We start from the raw sequence: 20,196 nt of genomic DNA on the forward strand, positions 1-20,196 counted from the left end.
TATATATATCTCAAACAAGTGACCTATAAGATGCAGTATTACCTACTGCATCTGGAATGAGGAAGTTGTATCCCAGCACAGTGTGGTGTAGCAGAGAGGGAATGATGCCCTTCAGGCCCATTGGGCTCCAGTCAGACAGCAGAGGGGTCATCCTGAGAAAGACTGGTTTGTTGCTAGACCTGAGGAACAAACAGGGTTACAAAAAGCAGAACATTGATTCAGAAATTGGTCGGAAACAAATCTGACAATGCACCTTGTCCCCGCTGACATGATAGTGGAATCTCCAATTCTGGCAGCCACGTCAGCCAGCAGGCTGATATATGTGTCCCCACCTAGCGCCTCAGGTGGCCGTAGGGACTGCTCCTCAAAGAGATTCCTCTCACCACCCTCCAGCAGGATGTACTCCATTTCCAAATGGGCTTGTATGGATCCCACTTTGTCCAGGAACCAGCTTACCGCTCCTGGGTTTGTGACATTCAGCTTTACACAGAATTTCCCTCGCCACTGAGTCATCAAGGGGACCTTCAGAATGGAAACACATCGACGGCATTAGCGTCTAAATAAGATGAGAACAGCCGAAAGTATTTAACTGATCACGGTAAACCTTTACACGCACACACGTTTCCACTCACCAGATGTCCATGAGGCGCCGAGGGGAGACTAAGCCAGAAGGCCTCAGTGCCGTCCATGAGGGATGTATGGAACTGCGTGGTGTCCACGCTCAGGAAAGGGGACAGAGTGACGGAAATGTTAAGAAGCTTCACAAGTGGGAGTTCCCTGCTTTGTCTCTTGGACGCCCCCCTCTTCCTGCTGTTGAGGTAGTCATGGTCCTATGGAGAGAAAAGCACGTTGAGGATATTTTATGGCCAAAAACATGTATTCTTTGTGTACCTTCAGCAACAAATTGTTGGACATTTTTTACGCTTTCAGCCGAACATTTTGAGCGTGGCCCTTTTCTGCTCGAGCGCAATTCCCATTAACTCATATTTTTGTTGAGTTTTGGCAAGCAAGAACTTCGGTCCCATCAAAAATCTTTGGGAGAGCCCACAATGTCAACAAGTCTGGACTCCATTCTGAATGAAAGGGAAAAACGTACCACAGACTTGGGAGCCGAGAAGAAAGTTTTCCCAGAAGCGGCCAAGCTGTTAGAGCGGCAATTTATTTACCAATAAAGGTGAGGTGTCCCAAATTTAATTTTGTCCAGAATAGTCAGCCTCGCCTTATTTATTTATTTTCCATGTTGCAATAAAGTTGGTGTCCCAATATTTTTTTTTGTCCAGAAGAGTCACTCCAGTCTGACTTCACACCATTTCAACAATGATTTCACAAACACAGTCAACACATTCAGTTGTCCACAATCTGGTGTTTGGTTCTACATTCAAATGTCTCCCAGTTCGTATTGCAATAAGGCAGCTGTGTCAAATGACCTCAGCCAGAGGCATTTAACACCTAAATTAATCCTTTGGAATGTTCATGTAATGTCAGATACTAATTCTAGATTACCTAAGGTGTGATTTAAGAACACAGAAGGGTAAGACCAGGTTGCGAAACAGCAATGGGAAGAAAAGGGTTGTTAAAACATCCAATATTATGCAATAGATTTTATCGGGCACATTTTCGATTCATAATTTGGATGTACAAATGAATTTCTATGCAAACATTAAAAGCAATTGCTTTACAGAAAAAAAAACCCGATGCAGACTTGAGTAATTAAATTTAGAAATGACGCAAAATGATTGCATGACCCACATTTTCTCATGCCAACAGTAATATAATGTGTTTTTGTTCTCCATAAAACTGCTATGGAAAAGAACTGACCTGTGACTGATCATTTCAGAATACCAATAAAACTGGAGGGAAATAAAAAGGATCATTGTTGCCCGTCTCATTGCTGCAGATTTATTTCCATCATCAACACTGCGTGCTCGGCTCAGACTTTATGAAAGGAACATAACTGGTGTTTTATATCTTCAATATACCAGAAATGCATTTTCTTGTGGCTATAAGAAATTCTTCTCATCAAGGTAATGCTTTCACACCTCCTGAACAGGGAATGGACTCACATTTCAAGGTGGCGTGCACGTGTTTGGTCAGATGCTTGAATTCAATGGCTTTCATTAACATATTGCTTTTATACAACTTAAGTCCAACAATCCACGTGGCATAACTCTGCATGGAAGCAGGTTAGAACTGATGTTGGTAATTTTGCAGACAAGCGCAGGCTGGCTGAACTGTGAGAGGGAGAGCTATGCCGTTGTGGGAGTGGTCACAGCCGACATTCATTTTGATTTAATGCCCGTTAAATGCAGCGTGATAGCTGCACATGAGGTTCTCGACATGGCGGAAGCACCTTTGCGCCACATGGGCACTTGGAGGCTGCAAACCACCTCCGATTATTTGTGTGCCCCCCATAGCTGTGCTAACCCATTGGGATGAGTTCAGAAATAGAATAGAATGATTCAGCGGTTTTGATGATCCCTGTTCATATTTACAGTATGAATGAAATACATCGTGTTAGACCAGCTGCCTACCCTGTGCCAGTGTTAAGTCCTTATCCCACTGAAGGGCAAACCTTTCCGAGTGTTGGTGAAGGTAACGAATGTGCATTCACGTCAGGATTCATTCAAGGTCGCAAATGTTCGCCAAATCTTTGCCAACAGTCTGAATGTTATTTCTTGTTTCCATCGCAATGGTAAAATATTTCCTTGAATTTTGAACATGTTCAAAATTTTCTTGTGGCAAAAAAAAAAAAAAAAATAGAGGTGAGTCTGGCGAGTGTCTGTAGAACGTTTGGCGAAACTCATCTCACATCACACATCTCCAGGGCAGTCCTTGATGTGCTAGCTCTGCCAAAATAGCAATTGTGCAACAAACCTAGCGGCAATCTAAAAATCCGGATCCACTGGCATTTGCACCAAGTCTTGTTTTTCCTGCTGTAAGGTCCCTGCACAGCGCTGATGGGGGGCGTCAGGATCTCACGATTACATAAACTTCGTTCCCATCCAGTGTTACATTCCCAGTGAGCAGTCTGATTGTTATCTCTTTTCTGTTTTGTTTTTTTTCCTGGCATTGATTTTGATACACTCGAAAGTGATCCTGCTGATCTTGTTTTTTGGGAGTGTTCAAGAACATTCAGAGAAAGGAAAATTATGTACACAATATTGATATTGGGACTGTACAATCTAACAATAACCCAAATCTATCTATCTATCGATCTATCTATCTATCTATCTATCTATCTATCTATCTATCTATCTATCTATCTATCTATCTATCTATCTATCTATCTCATTGTGAATATATATATATATACACATTTTGAGTAATATTTGGCTCTTGAAGTCACACTTTCAGATTAACATGGTGGCAAAGCCAAAAAACAAAACAAAACAAAGCACTGTATTCTCTTTTTTTCCCCTCTGTATTCTCTTTTTTCCCCTCATGATGACCCTTTGGTGAACCAGACTTCCCTCATCCTTTTTTCTTAGCAGTCTCTTTTTCTCTTAAAATCTACTTCAGGTAAAATCTTTCATCTCTGCCTGCTGTCCACATTTAAGCCATGAGAAAATGAACAATATGAAGGCACTTCTTCCTGTGAATGGTGGGTGGTCCTGTAATTAAGCTTAAGACGTGTTTGCAGTACCACTTGTACAACAGCAAATTGCCTATCCAAGGCTAAAACCAAATGCTGTCCAGAAAGACAGTTTTTGATAGTCTGAACCACAATTGCTGAGTTGTCAGAAAAAAAGGAGCTTAATTTGGGCTTAAAAAAAAAAAATTCAGAGTAGCACAAAGTATTCATTGAGAACTACAAAAATGATGTTTTGCCCTGTCTGCATGTTCCCAAGACAGTTGCTTACTTGCGATTTTACCAAGTGAAGATAGAAGTGAGGAATCTACTCTGTTTAGCACTATACTATTGATTGAAGAGCATGTACCATTTCAGAGAGGAGGTTGGTGGAATGTTCATTAAGGCTGATGATTCCATCCCCTAGTTGGTGTCTTCTAAGACGATTAGAGAAGGTCCTCAGCTCCCTCTCCACCTTTAGTCCTGAATCCACATTGCTGAGGAGCTTCCAAGATGGTAGCCTGTGGGACACACAGAGGAATGATACACAAATCAATCTGAGAAGTTTGTAAAGTGTGACTTTTTTATGACTATGACTGTTGATATTATATGTAGTTCTAATTAAGAAATACAAACTTTAAACTAGCAGCACGGTAGATGACTGGTTAGCACGTCCGCCTCACAGTGCAGGGGTGCAGGGTTTGATTTCGGCTCCGGCATGTGTGGAGTTTGCATGTTCTCCCTGTGCCTGCGTGGGTTTTCTCCGGGTACTCCGGTTTCCTCCCACATTCCAAAACATGTTTGGTCGGTTCATGGAACACTCTAAATTGTCCCTAGGTGTGAGTGTGAGTGCGGATGGTTGTTTGGCTCTGTGTACCCTGTGAAGCCCCAGCACGCCAGCGACCCCGGGTCAAGGGGAGTGCTGGAGCCTATCCCAGCCGTCATCAGGAAGTAGGCGGGGGACGCCCTGAACCGGTTGCCAGACAATTGCAGGGCACACAAAGACGAACAACCATCCGCGCTCACACTCACAACTAGGGACAATTTCGAGTGTTCAATTAGCCTGCCATGCATTTTTTTTTTTTTGGAATGTGGGAGGAAACCGGAGTACCCGGAGAAAACCCCTGCAGGCCAAGGGAGAACAAACTCCACAGAGGGAGGCCAGAGCTGGAACTGAACCCGGTACCTCTGCACTGTGAGGTCGACGCACTAACCACTTGACCACTGGGCCGCTACAACAAGATCATTATTTATTAATTTATTTTTTGGGAAGGATTATTTTTGATCCAAGTAAATCGAAGATGAAGCCAAATTGAGTGGTTTGAGTTCTGATGGTCCATCCATTCTCTCTCTGAGAACGCATCCTCCTCCTCCACAGCACTTACCACAGCGCCTTCATGTCGGGTATCTCCCTAGTGAACTGGGAGAGCTGCTGCATTGCTTCTTGGTGCACAGCCTTCACGTTGTTGGCTACACAAACGGTGTACTGCAGGGGTAGAAGCGCCATACTGGGCAGTGACTGTAAGCAGAACTGTTGTCTGCTGTCCAGCCCCAGCTGCAGAGGGTGGTCAGGAGACACCAGCACTGCAACGCCTGCATGGCAAAAAACAGGAAAGACCTTAGTTTATCGACTCATACTCTCACAGCTCACATATTTGGATTCAGAAAACAAAGACAAACACATTTGACCTTGATGTGTAGAACAGTGGTCGCAACGTCGTCCTGTATGAAATGATGCAACTGTGCCATTCGGATAGTGAACTCAATCAGTTTGTGACATGACATGCATATTGTGTAGAAAGTTTTTTTTTTTTAAATAATAAAAGACCCTGCTTTCCGATTAAAGTGTGTCCCGTCTTAATGACTATATGAAAAATGTTGATCAAAGGTGAGAACCTCGTTATGAAAAAAAACTTTTCTTTGTGTGTTTTTTGAGGCAGCAACTTGAGACAAAATTCTTTCTATGCTACAAGACAATTGTTGCCGACAATCAATGATTTGAAAGAACAGATCATATGAGCACCCTTGAGTGACAATTTTGAACAAAATGAGCAGGTCTCCATGAAATGGTATTGCTCCAAAATATTTTCTGCAGTCAGATTTTACAGCATGTGCTGGAAGTATGTCAGCTGTTCCTGGACGATAAATACACTGATGCTCTTGACGGTGCCGACCCCAAAGCGGAAACCGATTGCGCGCGCGCACACACACACACACACACACACACACACACAAGACAACATGTCACCCTGTCAAAACATTGTGCCCCACTGTAAACTGTCCAGGGGGCAGAATGGTTCTTGGATACAGGTTTGGGAGAAAATCCCCTCGGACACAATCACTTGGTTCATCAGAAGCATGCCTAGATGTACGCCATTCCTACATACGCCTCGTTAGATGTGGTTAGAGATGACAGAAGAGAGAATCAAAGTCCTCTTTCACCAGTGCATCAGAGATGTCATGATCACAGCATGCATGACGTCTCACAATATTCTGGAAAGCGATTTGTTACTGCTGCAGCTGTTGTGAAAGCGTTACATCAATAAACCTATTGTATTGTATGTATTGTGTACACAACATGAGCCTTGAGAGTTTCCTGAAACAAATACGCATCGGGTTAATGCTGTGGATTTCCATTGAAAGTCCTTGTGTTTGTGAGAGGCAAATTACGCAATATAATAAACTGACATATTATATTCGCCGAGTTCTGGGATGTACAATATTACTGATAACGTTAGTGTGCACTGCTGAAGGCTACAAATGGAAAGTGCAATGGGATCTGAATGACTGCACAGGATCAGGAATGCGACAATGACATACTGTAAGTTCCAGCATGTGTTCTCTCACATCGTACACTTAGTGCAGCTTTCCAGGGAGAGTGTCAAGTAAAAATTAAATAAGATAAAAAAGAATTGTGTCTGCAGACGCACGTGCCCTGTAAGGAACGTCTCTTTGGTGTCAACTACCATTCTACCCTTGCCGCTTCTCAGCTGTTGACTGACTCACAGCTTTTTGATCACCATTAGTCTCCATTTTCTATCCTATCAAGCCATGTTTTGTGATTGTTTCCGTTCTCAGACGGTGTTGGCCAGACACCTAATCTGCGATTTCCATAATCTTGCCACAATTAGCCAAAGAAGGATTTTGTTTAGAGGAGTTTAGTTGTTAAACAGATTAAGATGTAAGAGTGTTTTCTGGAGCCGGCAGACCGTCTGAGAACTCAGGTTGAGAGTTTGGCTCACTTCTGCTGCCCTCTCTGGTTTCAGTAGGGTCACTGTTCTCAGGCACGCAGGAACCAAGAGCAGACAGCACACGGTTTATAATCCGATTCATAGTTTCACAGATCACAAGGCGTGCAAAAAAGGCGAGTGAGCAGCTCCGACCTCAGTTGCGCACCTCTCATGTGTTTGCAACGGATAATGTCAAAGAGATACTTGTATCACGGAAGCTTCCTCCCCTAACCACACAGGATATCGGGTCTCGCTCTAACTCCTTGTCACATCTACCTTCATGCAGATCGCTACAGAGAAAAACAAAACGTGCACGACATGAACTCAAAAGGTTTCATGAGGCAAAGACGGAACTGAATGACCAAGTTGTAGCTGGGCGAAAAGTGGGACAGTGGATAAAATGTGACATCTTTATGGAAGGATGGAGGTGGAATGCAGGCAGTGGAAAAAGAGGCGACCGGCATACACCAGACACCCAGAAGCCTCGTGCAATGGTGTGCAGCTACAGCGCGCAGCGCCAGTGTGTTTTACTCGAGTGCACGCGAGGTGGAAAGTGTTTGCAAGCGTGGTTTCTTGAGTGCGAATGGGAAATGACATTGTGGGGCCTCACGGAAACTGGACAAGCTAATCAATGGAGGCTGTATATTTATTCCTTTTTATGACCACAAGATTCCAATGCAACGTGAATACCTCAAAGACTGGTATGGTGAGCGCCTATCAAGCCGTCACTCAAAAAGAGCTACAACCTGTGATTTATGGAAGTGCAGTCGTGTAGAACACAAACACACAGCTCTGAGTGGACAGTATCCCTCGATCACAGACGAGTGGGTCTCTGTTGGTTATTTAAAGAAAGGGAAGCAGGTTTGGAGCCTTGGGTTACAGCCAAGGTGGTGTGCCCCAAGAGTTAGAGGGGAAGCAAATGGGGCGGCAAGCTATTTTTAGAACAATTCCTTAAACACTCCAAGCTTCCCCTGAATATTTTCCATCATCCCTCAGAAGAAAAATCATACGCCTGACTGACTGTTTGCGGGCCTTTAAATCCGCAGGTAATAACAACGGCAAAAGCCTCAAGTCACGAGAACACCCAAATCAACTTTTTACACACAATTAAGAGAGTATCAGCATTCTGTTTAATGGGACATTCGTTTCTGCAGGATTTTTAATATCTTAAAAGAGTCTGTTCTTCATCTGTTTGAGAGCCGGACCCAGGCTTGACCCCATATGGCTTCGGAGGGGTCAACACATATTTAACGTGGCGTGTGGACCTGAAGACAGCACTGCCATTTGAGTCCCTGCTGCTATGGACCAGATGGCCCACGCTGTCTTACCTTGTCACAGTTCAATGCATAGCGGATAATGCACAACACCTGTGCATGCTAACAGACTAGACTGGGATTATAAAATGCACTTTGAAACATGGAAGCACATGTGTGTGCTCAGCACGAATTCCCTTATGGAAACTTCATCTCTATGCCCAACCTCAACAAACTGATGGCCACATAACTTGGATTATGCGCCAAGACTCCAAACCAATTTATGAAAAATAGTGACACACTTAATTATCCTCGGCTCTGTTCCTATCATCGATCTGTTTTAATGTTGAAAGAGAGAATTTGGTTTCCGAAAGTGTGATCACACAAGTTGCATAAGGTAAATTCAGTGATGTAAGAACGTTCCCAATAATCGTATTTCCTTCAGTTTGATCTCATCTGATGATTCATCATTTGTCATGATTTTGTTTTTGTTGAGATTACATTTGTTTTTTTTTCCCATAGTTTTGTTCCCTCATGTGCTTTTGATTTTCTCCTTTGGTTTTATTTCCACCTGTTCTTGTCATCCGGGTCCCTTGTGTCAAACAATCAGTTCCATCAACCCTTTGGGTCTTTTTCAAGTTTGCCTTGTTGTCTCGTCAGTTTGCTTGTTTGTCAGTAAATTCATTTGTTTGCTCATTTGGTTTTATTTCCACCTGTTCTTGTCATCCGGGTCCCTTGTGTCAAACAATCAGTTCCATCAACCCTTTGGGTCTTTTTCAAGTTTGCCTTGTTGTCTCGTCAGTTTGCTTGTATTTAGTTCCCTGGGTTGTGTCAGTCATTGTCGGATCTTTGTGTTGCTGTCGCATTGTTTTGTATTTCTGCCATAGGTTTTTGTTTGTTACTTTGGTATCTTGTGGTTTTCAGGAATTTGTTTGTTTTTTTATTTAGTTGTTCCAGCGTACCCCTGCAACTGTTTTTTGTTAATCCATCTTCTTCAGTACTCCTTGCTCGTCCTCCCTCCCTGCTTTTTGGGTCCTTTACCATCCCACACCATGACATCATTATGTTAATGTAGCTTCTGCCGAAGGCAATGCACTGCTCGGATTTTGGTATGGCTGCTAAGTATGTTTTTTTTAGAAAAGAAACAAAATTCAAAGTCTGTACACATTCCGAAGTAAACCAAAATGTATATAGGTATTCATTTATTACTTATAGTCCATGATGGAAACATTCCATTGGACTTGTGGAAAATGTTCTTACAGTAGCCCTCGCATACAGGAGATGACAGCTTGCGATGAACAAAGCACTGGCTGACTAAATGAGTCATTCTTAAAGTGTTTTGCATCTCTTCAGTGGGCAGCTGCTCAGTGACCTTCTGAATGACACGCAGCATTTGTTTTGTCACTCAGTCTCCTTGTTGTATGTACTGCATTATATTTGTCTTTATGCTGGACATAAAGTATGTGCCCAGGCTTAGTAGCGAGACAAGAAAACAATACAGTGAAATGCTTAAGGTCAAAAGATTCCTCAAGTCATTTCAAATTCCACTTCCATTTTTTTCTGGAAATATGTGCTTCTGAGGATTGGCCGTGGGTGTGAATGGTCACTTTATGTGCTCTGTGACTGATTGCCGACCAGTTCCGAGTGTAAGTCTGCCTTCTGCCCGTAGTCAGCTGGGGTAGGCTCCAGCAACTCCCCGCGACCCTCTTCAGGATAAGTGGTATTGAAAATGGATGAAGATATATACAGGTATATATATGGAGAGAGAGAGAGAGAGAGAGAGAGAGAGAGAGAGAGAGAGAGAGAGAGAGAAATCTGAACGCTTATCCCCACGAGCATTGCAGCATGCTGGAACTTATCTCAGCTGTCTTTGGGCTGTAGGTGAGGTACACCCTGAACTGGTTGCCAGCAAATCACAGGGCACACATAGACAAACAACCATTCATACAATCACACCTAGGGACAATTTTGAGTGTTCCATCAACCTACCATGCATGTTTTTGGAATGTGGGATGAAATGGGAGTACCCGGAGAAAACCCAAACTGCAAACTCCACACAGGAAAACTGGAGTTTTTTTTTTTTTTTTTTTTTAGAATAGCTAAATTCATCCCATAATCAGATGACTGTGGCAGTGACAGTATTGGCATGCATTCTCGAACCACGTTGCAAGAAGTTCTGAAGAACCGTTCCAATGTAGCCGCACAGCCCTGAAAGATTATAATGGAAAAGCAACTACATAGGGAGGAAACAGGGTTTTTCGTGGTAGAACCGGTCCAGTGGAAAAGGGGCTTTAGCTGCCATTAGACATCATCACTGATGGTGGCCCTGGGCATCAACACACCTTTGGACGCCACTGGTTACAATATGTCCTTTAAGTGCCCCATCAGGCCCAGCCTTTGCAAAATAAAGGCTTAATGATGTAGACCATTGGGTGAATTCTGCCTCTTTGGTAGCCTTCCTGTTTTTGTACGGATAAAGACAGATGGATCAATAAGTTCTTCGAGTTGGCCTCACGATCAAATGTCACAGTCTACTTTAGAGCATCTTTTTTGTGTCTTTGCTTCACCCGTCCACTTAGTCTTCACTTTACAGTACTGTACCACTTTCATTAAGTTTTCTGTCTTTAGTTTAGTCCGCTGCTCACTTTGACTGTCTGCCCTGCTATCTTTAACTGTTCCACAAGCCACTTTTAGGTTGCCAGGCACACTTTCCTCTTCCCCTTTGCATTGAAAATATATTTCACAGTGACAGTCTTGCCAGCGAAGAAAAGCCTCACAGCAACACGGCGTCTCACATGTTCAACAGATGATATCAAACACAAAACAAACTCCATGTTTGCTTCCCTCAATTAACAGCATTTTAGCTTGGGACTGGGATATGTGCCCAGATGCCATCAACACTTTGTCTATTTGAATGATCAATATTTTTTTACTGTTTAATCAAAAGAGCATTGCTCTTTGTCAGATCTACCTTGGGCAAAACACTCAAAATAAAACAAAAATTCTCCATCAAACAAGTATGTCTATTTTTCTCTGTAAATCAGAGCAGTAGTTGTTATTATTATTATTATTATTATTATTGTTATTACACAGTCAGTTTGTAGCATGTTCAATGAGCAATCAGTCTCAGCTCAGTTTGGATAGGCTGCAACGTCTCTGTAACACTGAGCAGAACACTGAGCATAAGTGGCAGGAAATGGATGGATATTCACTGAGTGGGTTTTTAATGTGCAGGTAATGAGTCAAAGGGGAGTAGGATGTGGTAGAAAAGCTGGTATGAATATTCCATCCATCCATCTTCTACCACTTATCTAGTGCAGTGTCATGGGTGAGCTGGAGCCTAACCCCGGTGACTCTGAGGTCTGCAGACTCGGGTCAATTAGTCAAGGCTGGAGTTCAAAGCAAACATGATGAAGTAGCATTTAGTTGTTATGCTGCAAATGAAAATGAAGTCAGTTTTAAGTGTGAATGTTTTAAAATGCAGGTTAAAAACACTTCTTTTCTCCCATACCCGCAATTGAGTTCTTTTAAAGCATTTTTAAAATCCATTTTTCCAAAAAAATAAAAAATAAAAATTCTTGCACTGTACACTCTTTTAATCATTTTAGGTAGCCACCTTTTATTTCTGCACTTTGCTTCTAGATGTATTTAGTTCTTTAGTTTGTAAATGCTTTTAAATGTTGTACTTTTAATGATGTGAAGCACATTCAGTTACCTTGTATTTGAAATGTGATATTGAACTAAAGCGTGCCTCTGGGCAAGACACACTTGACTGTTCACCCGTCATTTTCCGGACAGTCAATCATAGACAAACACCCTCCAACTCACATTCACACCTGTGGACAATTTAGAATAAAGGTGCATGTTTTTGGAATGTGGGAGGGGCTCAGTGTACCAGGACAAAACCCACGCAAAACACATGCAAACACATCAACATGAGAACATCGGAAAAAATATTTTGCCGACGATGCAGATGCACTGAATACATGTTCTAATGTGTCACAGATTGCAAAAGTTAGAATGTTAAATTTGAAAGATACAGTATGCATACACCACTTTAGTTTTTCTGTCGTATTGTGCACATGTATGTACAATACTGTGACGTGTGGCACATATCATGGCTGGTGAGCCACTGACCTAAGAGTCTGATTTGTACGGAACATTTATGAGCCAAACAAAGTGGCATATTTGCCATCAAATTATCTGACTGACATTAAAAGCTGCAATAAATAAATACCGGTAAATGTAATTACATCAACATTCATTTCTTGTTGGGCAGACACACAGCCAGTCCTCACGGGTCAAGAAAAGACACTTCTGGAATTGCACTCTGGACTTTGAACTATGCATTATGTCAGCAAATATTGCAAGAGCTCAGTCTAGCCAGCCTGAAAGGATTAACTCTGCAAGTGTTTTTGTTTGTGTGGGGACTTTTTTGCAACACTTATTTCAGCATGTTTGACGAAGAGATGAATAAGAGTATTGATGAGGGATATTTTTTACATTAAGTTCACTTACATTCAAGGCGGTACGACTCCAACATGCTCACATCCCATGACTTATCCACAGGGTTGGTAATAACGCTGTTTAAGTATAACGACATTACCAATGGCGATTGCAACAGTTTAAAACACTTAATGTAAAACTGCTTAGCGTGGCTAAGTGTCGAAAAACTACAACCAGTCGTGATCAAAATTCATATGCATGTCTCCACTTATGCTCACTTCAACCTCTGCAAATACCAAAACAATCGCCAACAGTGTTTTGAATTTTATGGGCATCCATCTTTTTCCTCCTCATAGACATTCACTATAGAGAAAAAGCTTATCGTGGCTTAATGTAAGGAAATTTTGACCAATCGCCACAGACATTCATGTGCACATTTCTACCTATGGCCACGTTGATGTCTGAAAATACCAAAACAAGTAAATTAAGCTCAGCAAAACCTGCACGTGTTACGGATGTGTTGTGTGTTGGTTCTGGATATATGTGAATTTTGCTTTATGGAACTATGAGTGTGCATGGCGTGGGGAACGATGCCTTTCTTCTTATAAAGAACACAAGCGGCAGATGCGCGTGCTGTGGTCTTCGTATGTGAGTTTAATCAGTGAGGGCAAAGTTGTGCACACAAGTACAATCCCGAGCGTGTGCACAACATTGAGTGGTGATTGTGCATGCTGGTGAGGAAGTCAGTTCATGTTACCAATAATAATGGACTTGGTTGCTTGGAAATGACTGCCGTCTGTCCCGAGTATTGAACAACCTGCAGATACCGTATAGCAGTAAATTCATATCCCTATAAACATGTTTGTTCCTGCTGAATGTTTAAGTATTGGACAAAGCTCAGAATACTGTGCAATAATGTACAAATACAGAGAACATTACATCATAGATTTTCCTTTATTTCTAATTACATTTACATTTATGTTTGCGTGTCTTAGTTTTGGACTTTAGTGCAGTGTGTTAATGTTATTTATTTTCAATTTTTAATTTTTATACATTTTTGTTTCGATGCATGTGGCAAGTTGCAATTTGTTGAGTTGAAATCAATACCAAATGTTCTAAACTATATTGTTTTTCTTATTCATAAAGCTATTAAACGTCTTTTACACAGTAGATAGAACATAATAGAAAAATACCATAATTACTTTGCTGAGTAACTAATTACTTTTACAGTCGTAGTAGCTGAGTTTGCAATTCTATTACTTTTTGGGTGAAGTCATTTATAACTGTAACTAATTACTGTTTCAGAGTATCATGCCCAACACTACTTATCTAAGTTTGGATGTTTTTTTTTAATGTTTATTTCACAACAGTGCTGATTTTTTTTTCCACACGTGTGTGAAAAGTTAGAATGTTAAAAGGGTAAAAAGTGAGAGGCAAATCTGCAAAGCCACTTGCCCAAACGTTATGCCTTTGTCATTACAGTTATGAGGGTTTTCTTGTCCATCCATCCATCCATCCATCCATTTTCAACGCCGCTTATCCCGAACAGGGTCACGGGGGAGCGGGGGAGCTGGAGCCTATCCCAGTTGACTTTTAGCGGAAGGCAGACTACACCCCTGAACTGGTCGCCAGTCAGTCACAGGGGGCATGAAAAGAAAAACAACTATTCACACCCACATGCACACCGTCGCTGAGTGGGAACCAATCCCCCGCTGCCCGCTCACAAGTCAGGTGAGTCTCCCATTACACCATCAGCGACTGGGTTTTATTGTTTTATACAAAATGTGATTGAAATTTAACATTGATTAACTGACATTTGACACTTCCAAAGTAACTTTGACCCTGCAAAAGTTCATTACCATAACAGTACATTCAAATCAAACAATTGTTTCAAAATCTGGTTTGAAGTTGGAGGATGATTCAGAAAACATCCCGCAGAATACTCCCATTTAAACGAGTCATGATTAAGCATAATTATGGTCATTGCAATTTGTGTGATTCTCCGGTTGGAAAGTTTGAAATATGTTATATTAAAAGAATATTGTTTATTATTTATTATCATTGCTTCATCATTACAGTGAGTTTTGTAAAGATCAGGAGCTGAAAATCATTTTGAATACTTAATAAAAAAAAAAAAAAATTCAAGTGAACATATTGTTCACAGTGCTTTCCTCTAACTGGAGCTATTCACTTTTATATGTCTGTGAGTGCCTCCTTCATGACATTTGTTTTTATTCGTTCTCTGCAAAGCTAAACTAAGAAACAAAAGCTTATGGGGCTGCCCTCTTTAAAGTTGGAGAGGGGAGGTTAGGCATGTGACACCTTGTTTAGCCTGCCACTATATTACATAACACCCCAAACGTCTATGCGTGTGCATTCATGTATGCTTTGTCTTCAGTGGAGGGTGAGCCTATCAAAGCTGTCCTATGAAAAACACGTATGTCCATTTTTGTTATTTTTTACATTGTTACGTTAATGGGCAGTCACACATAGATGCATGATCGGGGTGCAAGGCAGTCTCTATTTACCCATGCCACATGCACGTCCAACAGCATCATCTGCCAGGGGAAATCTTGCAGTTTACCTTTATAAAAGCATTTTGAGCATGCCAATCTCATGTATTGACCCCATGGAGTCAATTTCTGCTTCCGCAACGTCAAGGGCTGTGTGCACTTCGACCACCATGATTTTAAAAGGAATGAGGAGAGCTGCTTCAATTTGCCAGGAGTCGACTGTGTTCCATCCCACAACGACGCACAATGGTGCAAATGTCCCCTTTGTCCTGTGCGAGTCTACACTAACATCAAAAGAAAGAAAACTCCCCACATGCATTAGACTGTGCTTTTTCGCCAGACTTGCGCCGGGCATGAAAATATGGTCCTTCAACTTTGTCTGCAAAAATGTTATTTCAAGGAATACTTACTGATATTATATATACATCCTAACAGTCACCACCTGACAAAAGAAACTGTAACTATTGTCACAGTCCAGCATACGGCCCTACTATGCTACAAGTGTGTGGACATGTTTTAGCACATATAAGACCAGTAGTACAATCAATTGCAAAATATACAAGTCTCTTTTGAAATACAATAAAAGCACAAGTGAAATAGGAACAGTGAATATTTTTTTGAACACAATGTCACATCGTTTGAATACATTATGCTTTGAAACAAACCAGTTACTGGTGTAAAGCACCTACTGCCTGAAAACAGCTGACAGAGGCTCCAACACGCCCACAACCCTCGTGAGGATAAGCGGATTAGATAATGGATGGATGTTATTGAAGATAATATCACGCCGGCATGGCAAAGCAAACCTTACGCAGGGCTCCCATTAATTCCAATGAGTATACTCAAACATAAAAGTGAATTGTACATTTTATCATTTGATTTTATTTGTTTTGGTTTGCCACAGTATATGTATGTTTTTATGAAATTGGGGCATAAAAGTTTGTTGTCATTGAGTAATCAACTTCGACTTGACTTTTGTCACATTACAAAAAGCTTTAATCATTGAACAGCAGTGTGACATTTACTGTACATACATTGTTTTTATTACCACAATTACAAGTCACACATGCGCCACGTGTTCCTCATCAGCCACATTCAACCATTCATGTCCACTCGTGGCCCACATAACCCCCTTTTTACCACCAGGATAAAAATTTAACACCTCGAAAATAAAAGGACTCCCATTCAGCCTATTCTTTTAATAGCAACAAAAGGCAATTGCCACGATGTATGTAAGAGTTGATTTAGCATGCAAATTGGCTTCTGGTTTCTCTATGTAGTGTAATCTCTAAATTAATAAACCACCATGCCACCGACAGTACTGTTTTTCAGTCTATTTATGGGTCACTTCCCCATCCAGTGGGTTATATTTTGGGTGTGCTTTTTCCATTCACATTATTTATCTGCACTTGCACACAAACCAACAAGTTTGTAATGCGGGGTGGGGAGATGGAATGCGCGTAAAAATCTGAGGGGGGTTACGCCACACCCTGGGATTCACACCACGCTTTGTGTGTTCCCTGAGGTGGGGTCATATTTCTTAAGCGCACCATGATGCACAAAAGGCTGTGTCACATTTAAGGTTTAAGTCCAGTGGTGCATGAACATAACATGTTGAGTGATTGCAATGATTTAAAGTACGAGCTCTTACCTGACGAGCCAAGGAAGTATCGCTCGAGAGCCGAGCCGAAACCGAAGGGATTCTCCTTGAGATCGCTGACAACGAAGGGCTGCATGGTGGCGTTTTGATCATTTATAGGCCACGTCTGACCGTTGACACTGGCGCCGCCATACCAGGATACGTTTGTCATGGAGAAGCAGTCCTGACAGTCCCAAGAAGTTGTCATGTATGAAAACACAACAACAAAAAATGTTGGCCGAGGAACTTGTAGGTTGAAGACACAAACACACATTTTTGTGATTGAGAATCAAAAGAGACACATACAGAAAATATCTTTTTGTATTTTCTTTGTCAACTTTTTTTTTTCCTGAGACAAAAACAAAAAAAAAAATCTCTTTTATTTTATATAAGTCTGAGCCCTATTCAAGACTTGTAGGAAGGAGGGCTGCCAAGTGGTCAGCTGAGTGGCACCCAGCAGGATTTTGGAAATTGTGTGTTTGGAAAGCTTTTCTGAGCCCAAGCAATCACACCACATGACGGAGTTATAGTGGTGGGGACAGATTAACCTCACCGAGCATGCCAACAGTGAAATGTCTTTGAGAATTAAGCCGACGGAAAGTACAATATGTGCCAGTCTTATTAAATACATAAATCATTTGATATGGTATGCTTGAAGTGTCTGTAACTCTATACAGTTATATAGAAGACTTAAAACATAATAACAGTCAGTGGATTGTTGCCATATATATGCTTTAAATGAACAGAAAATTATGATTATATACATCGTAGCATTCAAACACAATCACACAATGCAATGCAGCTGTACACTCATGGCACAACTCTATGTACACTTCTAACATGAGTCGAATTTTTAAAAAGATCTGCCGATACGATGTAAGATAATAATGCTCAATTCTGATTGACACTGGCACAATACAGTGTTTTAAACAGAGATTGTTTTAGAAATTACAGTTTGCAATGGTGTGCAATATTACATCAGACCAGGGAGGTATTTATATTTTGCTTTCCTTAATTGGAGCTCAATGAGTGAGTAAAAAGATTACTGGCCGCTTTCATTAGGATTTAGTTAAATTGTACACAAATGCAAAAAACATCCAGGATAATACACACATTGTTCAAACATGATTCAAAAAGCCAGTGAAGCAGTTGCCTTGCACCTGAGGCTATGACTGAGCTTGAGTTCCAACCACTCTCACTTTAGACTGTCCAGGTATATGTGTTACTTTGGCGGGTGAGTGGATTTATGTTGTATTTTGCTGCAAATTTAACTTTACAAATAATTTGCCCCCCCCCCCCCCAAAAAAAAACAAACAAACCAAAACATAGTTATTTGCTTTCGGGCATGCACGTTAAACGATAAGCGCAAAAACCGCTCCTTTCTGCATGAACACAAACGAGAGTGAGAGGAAACCTACCTTAAGCTGCACATGGCACTGCACCGGCGTCCATGTCATACTGTAGCACTCGGTCTCCGTGTCCTCATTCACATCCAGGGAGATTTTGATCTCGGCCACCGCGTCCCACGTGTAGCAGAACTCGGTCTTGTTGAGCCAGCACAGGTTCCTCACGAAGGGGACCTCCAGGTCAGGGTTCCCCACGTTCCCGACGTCTATCTCCACGTAGGTCTTGTCCTCCGTCAGGGTCTGGATCACGAGCGAGTGGGTTCTTCTTTCCCAGATCAATCCGCTCAAAGTCCCCTTAAGGATCCAGTTCTTGTTGGGCTGGTCCACCACTTGCCAGTATATGATCCCAATGGTCATTACAAAGAAGACGGCCACCCCGAGACACGCGATCGCTCCTTTCCACGTCTCGTTCATCTCCTTCAAGCCCGTGTCCCATGTTACCTCCGGAATGGGGCTAGGGTTCCTATTTCGAGCGTGAGGCATGTTGTTTTTGAGATCAGCAAAAAACCAAACACCAAGAAATACTGCAGAAAGCTCTGTGCGCCAAACGACTCTGTTGCTGCTTCATCATGCCATCACGGTGTAAGGGTATATGCTCTCTTTTCTTGTGTTATCTGCACACACCATACACCGTGTGGCACTTTGTCAATTGTACCAGCAATAGAGACATGCCATGTGAGGAAATCGGCGTGGGTAGCAAAAGAGCAGGAATGGATTGTTGACTTACCACATAGCGCCGCTTTTTTAAAAAGCTTGACTTGACGTGCATTGGCCGAAGTAAAGTGGTGAGCTGCCCCAAGCGGAGTTTGGCAGCAGTGGCCACGAAAACCCTCAAAGACGCGCTCTCGCTTACCGCGCACAGTCTGACGTAACGCTGCGCTCTTTCTTCACACGAAAGGTAGAGAGAGGGAAATGGGGGTGGGGAGGCTTGAGGGGGACCGGGAGGGTTTGCCAGAGGCCAGAGTGGTAGAGTTTCCCGCGTGGGCGAAGCGGCCAAGGTCGACTCGGAAAAGGGAGAGACCCCCCATGCGTGTCCGCGCACTGTCCGTGCGCTCTGCGTGCGTAAAGGGTGTGCAGTCCAAGCAGCGGGGATAGGGGCGCGTTCGGGTGCGTGGTCACAGGCTTCATGACACGTGTGGACATTTTCCATACCTTAGCCACATTTGATCTTGTGGCATTTTCTTGGAGAGCAGAGAAGGATGTGAGCCTGCCAAAAACGTATGAACGCTGAAATTTTACAGTCGATATGCAATATTTAAACAAAACAAACATCAGTCAAATGTCCAGTCAGTACAATTAGTGAAGATGCACCTAGAATGAGGTGAAACAACATTAAAAATTCACGCAGCAAATTCAATGTCTGGATGTAACAGCAAAAAGCACAATAAAAATAAGTGAGCAACTTTTGAAATGAAGCATGCGCTTTAACATTTACCATACTGATAATTTCCAAAGCAGTTCACAGAGCATCAAGTAAATTGAACAATAGAAGTGAAATAATTTTGTGTTCATGATCAATCACTGTTTATTGTAGACATGAGAATTGTTGTTTGGTTCCGGTTTTGTATTTCTACGAGACTTGACGGCCACAATGTTGTTTATGTGTGCCTCTGATGGACTGATGCCAGTGCGATTGGTCCAAGGTGGCAATCGTTGGTATTCGGACTGTCACCCTCTATTGTGTCTGGAATCACAGTGTCAACGTTGTGCCACTGAACCACACTTTGACACATGCAGCTCAACCATGAATGCATTGCTTAAGACAGCGCACTTTTAGTGGTTGTGCAGAACACGCTGACACATCTTAAGTGCTTTGTCAGCACGTCGCAACCAAAATGACATAGCTCAGATTCTCGTTGTTTGGTTTATGCTGGTAATCTGATGCGAAGAATACATCAGGATCAGGAAGAGAGAGTGCGCGAAAACATGTCTCGGTTCACAATCTCGGGGCAGCTCTCCAGCTGGCTCTGCCATGTAAACCGTTACAGGTTCCGAGGCAACTCTGAAGAGACAGCGTTTGTCTTCTTGCATTTATTGAAAGGATGTCCCTGATACACGATCTTCTCATGGGTGTGGGGAGTATTTGCACATTTCACAACAGTTTCAGTCGAGGAGACTTTCAATGAGAACACACAGTTCAT

The 20,196-nt window shown here is 42.1% G+C and overlaps 1 protein-coding gene across 2 annotated transcripts in view; it reads right to left on the bottom strand.

Annotated features, from left to right (window-relative positions):
• Positions 1-19,075, bottom strand: part of LOC109530454 (SITS-binding protein) — a 24,712-nt gene extending 5,637 nt beyond the window's left edge. The window contains exons 1-8 of one of the 2 annotated variants that reach the window (XM_019894212.1): positions 18,783-19,075; positions 18,068-18,518; positions 16,662-16,833; positions 4,954-5,161; positions 3,939-4,089; positions 633-830; positions 254-522; positions 43-179 (exon numbers count right to left, since the gene is read on the bottom strand). In XM_019894212.1, the coding sequence (XP_019749771.1) occupies positions 43-179; positions 254-522; positions 633-830; positions 3,939-4,089; positions 4,954-5,161; positions 16,662-16,833; positions 18,068-18,518; positions 18,783-18,787 (1,591 nt within the window). In that variant the 5' untranslated portion in view covers positions 18,788-19,075. Of the gene's footprint in view, positions 1-42; positions 180-253; positions 523-632; positions 831-3,938; positions 4,090-4,953; positions 5,162-16,661; positions 16,834-18,067 lie in introns of both variants that reach the window. The other variant, XM_019894211.1, reaches the window with a different exon arrangement.
• Between the last annotated feature and the right edge of the window lie 1,121 nt (positions 19,076-20,196).

Source organism: Hippocampus comes, unplaced genomic scaffold, assembly GCF_001891065.2.
Source record: "Hippocampus comes isolate QL1 unplaced genomic scaffold, H_comes_QL1_v1.1 scaffold104, whole genome shotgun sequence".
Lineage (NCBI taxonomy): Eukaryota > Metazoa > Chordata > Actinopteri > Syngnathiformes > Syngnathidae > Hippocampus > Hippocampus comes.